At 42.0% G+C, this 6,000-nt stretch overlaps 1 protein-coding gene across 1 annotated transcript in view; it reads left to right on the top strand.

The window, feature by feature from the left end:
• Positions 1-734: 734 nt before the first annotated feature.
• The window catches only part of LOC310860914 (gamma-aminobutyric acid receptor subunit gamma-3-like), a gene marked incomplete at both ends in the record, with an annotated part of 114,214 nt that continues 108,948 nt past the window's right edge, over positions 735-6,000 (top strand). Inside the window, 2 exons of the mRNA XM_083768104.1 lie at positions 735-787; positions 1,485-1,633. Coding sequence (XP_083624230.1) covers positions 735-787; positions 1,485-1,633 — 202 coding nt within the window. The remainder of the gene's footprint in view (positions 788-1,484; positions 1,634-6,000) is intronic.

Raw genomic sequence — 6,000 nt, 5'->3', positions numbered from 1 at the left:
GATGATTTATGAATGTGTCGAGGTCTGACAACGTGCATTTGTAGTTTGCGCACCTGCGTATAGATAGACCACCAGTAGGCTACAAGTAAGACGCGCAAACGCGGGAAGCGAGCGCAGCTCGTGTGTGTGTGTGGTTGTTTGTGTGTGTGTGTGTGTGTGTGTGTGTGTGTGTGTGTGTGTGTGTGTGTGTGTGTGTGTGTGTGTGTGTGTGTGTGTGTTACAGCTGCCCCTGTGTGTGTGTGTGTGTGTGTGTGTGTGTGTGTGTGTGTGTGTGTGTGTGTGTGTGTGTGTGTGTGTGTGTGTGTGTGTGTGTGTGTGTGTGCTACAGCTGCGCCCTCTGGTGGCGGGCGGGTGGTGTCACAGCGGGACAGACAGACAGACAGACACACAGACAGACACACAGACAGACATGATCTGCAGGGTCTCATAGTTAGTGCTCATTGCATTCGCAATAATGTGCATGAGCATGTGACGGTGCAACAGCAGATAACCAAATGCAACGATGAGTGGGAGGAGCAGGTCCTTGAGGAATGATTTGAGAACGCGGGACACCTGTGTGCAAACTGCAAAAAATGTGCAAGTCTCATGTTGGAAGAGGGTGTTTCTAGCCTCCACTCAGCGTCAGCAGAGCAGAACTGGACCATATCGGCTCCAACACAATCCATCACAATCAACACACGCCGCTCTCCGTGCACACCTGCAAGTTCGGTGTCTTTTTTTCCTAAATGACGAAGATGTCACAGAAACTGTTGCCATACTTGTTACTTCTGTCAGTTTTCAATATGTGGTAAGTGACACATTTATTTAAATGTTGGCGTTTATTTCACGATTTTGTTTTTAGCACAGAATGTGTTCTTTTGAGAGCACATGCACATACCAAACTTAATTTAATTGTCGAACTCGAAGGGGTGCGTCATGAATTTTACAATTGCTTTATAAACCTTGATGTAGGCTATATATGTCAAGTTTCAGAAAGCAATTATAGGTTCACAAGAACAGGTTAAGCCTGCATTGTGAGGGATCGACTTTATAATGACTATATGCCAGACTATCTGAGAGCTAGTCTGTCCATCTGTACAGTATAGGCTACAGATAAATAATAATTCGTATGATTTTAACGAACTCCTCCTGACCATCACGCTATTAACACACAGTTTGTCAACTTTTATGTGTTGAACTTTAGTCATTAGGTAGCGCTGCAGGGGGCATCTATCACTTTAGCTTTTTTTGTTATGAAGATTTGGTAGAAATTTCAAATTGGTCAGTTATTATTTAGGATATTATAATCAAGGTCTCTATGCATTTTCATCTGCGTGAATTCCTTAAAATGTATTGTTTAATTTGCCCAAAAAATATGTAGCATATAAGAATTAATAAAGATGAAAGCTGAGGCTATACAGTGAACTAGTGAACTAATTGGCACATACAATCTTTGACAATACAAAATATTGATATATTCACTAATGTGTATTTTTCTCCCTTAGCTCTCAAACAATTGAATATGAAGACGACTATGAGGATGTTACTGTGAATCAAATGTTGGCTCCTAAATCACATGAAACCTCGGACACCACGGAAATATTGAACAACTTACTGAGGGAATATGACAGGAAACTACGGCCAGACATCGGAGGTAAGTCACTGTCTTTCATTCACAGAAAGTGCGACCCAGTGATGCTGAGAGAGAGAGGCAGAGAGAGGGAGACTCATGTGCGCTGTCCATGGTCCTGAAAGCAGTGTGTGTGTGTGTGTGTGTGTGTGTGTGTGTGTGTGTGTGTGTGTGTGTGTGTGTGTGTGTGTGTGTGTGTGTGTGTGTGTGTGTGTGTGTGTGTGTGTGTGTGTTGAAACTGCATGTGAGGGACATTTCCTTTCCCAGCATTCATCCCATCATATTTAATTAAAATGAGCCATTCACCTCAATCTATAGCTAACCACGTCGGGGTGCAACACATGTTGGTGTACATGCAGCACTTCGTGCACGACACATCATGCAACCAAGTACAAATCACCCTTTATTCTTCAATTGTTACATGAAGATACAGATAATGCACTTCCGATCAGTGGTTCTCAAACCTTTTCATGTCAAGGACCTCCAAATTAATGTGTATTTGGACACAGACCCCAATCTGAAAACATTATGTGACAGGGACCCGCATACAAATCTTGTAGCCTACTTTGTTTTTTCCTAGATAAAAAAGCAGCTCTACAAGCTCACATCGTGGCATGATGTGACACATTGACCCCCTTTCCATCGGTTGGTTCCCAATGGGAACCGGTTCAGTTCTTTTTGGTTCTTAGTCCATGAGCCAGAGCTCTAAAATTGGTGGGAAAAACTAGACCTATATTAAATTGTTTATAGGATCAAGGATACAAGTAAATTAATACATAATAACTACTGCTTTAGATGGTGTTTTTCTTTTGTGTGGATAAGCCATCTGTCTGATTATTCATCTAACAGCAGTCATTTTAGCCTACAATGAGAAGAAAAAAAATAGGCTATTCCCATATTCTAGCAACTGGTTGTATTTGGGCCACATCATTTGGGCCACATCAAAAAGGCTGGCCTTCATCTACTGATAGGAATAAAAATAAAACATTGGCTGTAAGGATAAATCCTGAATCTGTCCTATTGGTTTATTAGAATTGGTTCCACAGGGGTGTCTGGTGACTCAGCCAGTTAATGCATGAACCATTATGCTTGTGAGTCAGGAGGACCCGGGTTCAAAGCCAATCCCCATCTTATTTCACATGTCTCCTCTCTCTCTGCCCTCCACCTCTCTACGCCACTGATTCTCAGCCTTTTTAATGTCTGTCAAGGGCCCCCAATGTCATAGGCATTAGGCCACGACCATAATTTTATAATTTTACTAACACCGGAAAACACTTTGAAAATCAGTGCTCTACACTCTCCTAATCAAATAAAGAATAAAAATCACACCGTGTGAAGTGAGGGGCGCTCTTATCATCAAGATGATTAGGTGATGTAATGATGTAAAACAAACGGTGACAAACAATCATCGTACATCATCATGACGTAACATGTCGATTTGCTCAGACACATACTATGATGTAAATTGTCCATTCATTGTCAATATGAATGTAATGTTTGTGTAAGACAAAAATCTACACTAATAGCTGAATATAGGAGGGGCAAGCGCCCCTCAATAATGGCTTTAAAAATAGGCCGACCCTCCCAGATAATGTTTCACGCAGTTAAAATAACACACTTGATTTAACTTGTGTATCTCTCACTGTATTGTCCCTGCAAGCATACCCTAACTCTGAATGCTCAAGAAACCAGGTGTGAACCAGGCTGTGGCTGCCGTACAATAGACCCATCACAGCATTGTTCTATACCTGCAATGTGTAACTTCTGCAGGATCTTGTAGTGTCCTTGAGTAAGCATCAGGTAAAGAGAACAGCCAGCTTGCTTGGTGATGGAGCCTGCATGTGCACCATACCAGCATGACAGCCATCAGCACAGAAGTGGAGGAAACAAAACACACATACAAGTTTCATTAGGCTTGTTACGGCGGAGCTCCACCGGGCGCGTTGCGTCTCCGTCGCGTGCGTAAAAAACGAACCGGGGCAATTTTAATGCAGTCACGCAACGCAACGCGGGCAGTGGAGCCACCCTTCATTGATTAAAAAGGGAACATTCCCTGACGGAGACGGAGACGCGGTTCCTTATACAAATATGTTTAAACAATTATGCTTCTGTGGGATATATATACTGTACAGTATTTGTGACACTACTTGTAGCACTTTTTGACAGGAAGAATTTGAAAGTGACTGTCTATTACTTCCCAGCAAAATCTCCCACTTAAATTGGATTCCAACGGTGTTGTGGCAACTGAACAATGAACAGCCACAGTCTCAACATTTGGCTGCCTGCTATTTGTCTTTCTGTTCGACACTGTTCCTCAGTCTGTGTGATCCTCGCTCTGGGCCTATAGTGAGTTGGGATATAATTGGAATGATTGAAATCATTGGTCATTCGTTGTCTTGATTGGCTACACTTTGATAACCTTGAGCTTTGATAACCTTGAAGTCAAAAGGCTAGCCACCACCTACAGTAGTTCAAAATTAATTAACTTCTAGTTTTCATGACTTACTTATAGTCAGGGCATGGTGGGTTGTCTCTCGGTTACTATAGAGCCTCGTAGAACTGAAATCTGGTGGACCCCCCCCATTTTCTTTCCACGTACAATGGTCAGATCAGCACACATATAGATAAGAGTGCTCCCCATGGAGCCCTGGAGTGTGACAATCTGAAGTTTGAAATACATTGTTTTCAAATAGGACGGCACAAATATCAGCTATTTTAGGCATGTGTGCAACATGACAACTGTTACAAGTATTGTACAGAAACAACTAAAGTCTCTGTAATGTTTATGTTGTACTATTACTGAAAAACTATCTAAAAGAAAGGGATTTAAGATCATTAAAGCTAGGCTGTTGCTTGAGTCCAGTGCATTCTGTCAACTTCCGGCCGTCCAGGACTTTGTCACACTTTGCCATGCTCTTCGCCAATAAAAGTCTATGTAGAAAAGCCGCCATTGGACTGGCCCAGTGAAAGTTGTCACAACTCTCTCATCTAAACAGCGCTGACAGACACAAGCCAGTGAAGCCACTTTCTTTCCCAGGACAAAAAACTACACCACTATTTAAACCACCTGCGATATTAAAAAACACCCACAGACATTTGTGCAGCAAGCAGCTCACAACAGCTGTGCCAGTCATAGCATACTGAAGTTTAGTGAACACCGACAGTCAATCAAAGCTTAGCTTGTGTCAAGTCAAACAAACGTGAATCCTTGACTTCCGGTTGGTGGAATTCCAAATAAGCCATATTCTGAAAACAAATGCCATTTGGTACAATAAGTGAATGTCGTTCAGTAATATCAGTATTATTGATTTCATGTATTTCTCATGCTACACAGCAGAACTACACAATCAATCGGATACATGACATCCAGCGCTTATGAAAGTACCCAAAATAACAATTTTAAAGGGCCCTCCACACCAATATAATGATAAATGATAATGATGTGAAGAGCATTTACACGATAAACGATAATGCTTGATTTAGACCTACTTAGTAGGCTATAACTTGGGCTTAACATTCTGTAAACAGTGGCATCATGCCACCACGTCGTACAGTAGCTCTTACTGCTGTACGTTGTGCAGAAAAGGTCTGGTCTGGGTTCAAGAAATTCTTCAGAGACAAGAGGAGTTAAAAGAATCCAACACACTGCTATGAGAGTTGTCATCTTTTGAAGACAATTTTTATTTATACTTTTGTATGCCAACACGAATTTGATAGTATCCTGCGGAATGTCAAAGTAGAGGCTCCATAAACACCAAAGGCAGTCGTGTCTAAACATATTCAAGGGCTTGATTCAAAGTAGTTCTGTTATAATTGTATTATTGTTCATTATAGTGATGCCCTGACTTGATATAAATGGGATGTGATGGACAGACATGGTACAGTATGACAGCCTACAGTTCCATGGCAGAGGGTAGGATTGTAGCCGTTCAACAGAATAATGCCACATCGGTTTTTGTATATGAAGCCAGGCCAGCTTTGGTTGTTACCATACCTTGCCAAGGAAGAGTTTACAGAAGAGTATTCAAACAACAAGCAGCATTTCACAGGTTCTGTTCTGTCATGCAGTCCCCCATCCAGATGTTGCAAAGACCTTTTGATCCGAGCTAGATAGTATTGTCCACACTCTGATGAACATCCCCATGTGTGACATCCTAGGTGTCAGTCTTGTTCTACAGCAGATGACCCCTGAAACCTCCACCAGCAGTCCCTCCAAGGCCAGTGCAGCTAATTAATGCACCCATTTCAGGTCTGCTTACTCACACCCTATTTGTCCTGCTAGTGAGTCAACTGGGTCAAGTCACCAAATGTTATGTCCACGCAGTGGCAGGCAGCTGACACAGGGCCTGCACTCCGTTTCATTTTGGTTTATTATTATTTTGTATTATCAT

Source organism: Protomyctophum parallelum (assembly GCF_964188405.1).
Source record: "Protomyctophum parallelum genome assembly, chromosome: 6".
NCBI classification, from domain to species: Eukaryota; Metazoa; Chordata; class Actinopteri; order Myctophiformes; family Myctophidae; genus Protomyctophum; species Protomyctophum parallelum.
This window is presented reverse-complemented; position numbering and strand designations above follow the sequence as displayed.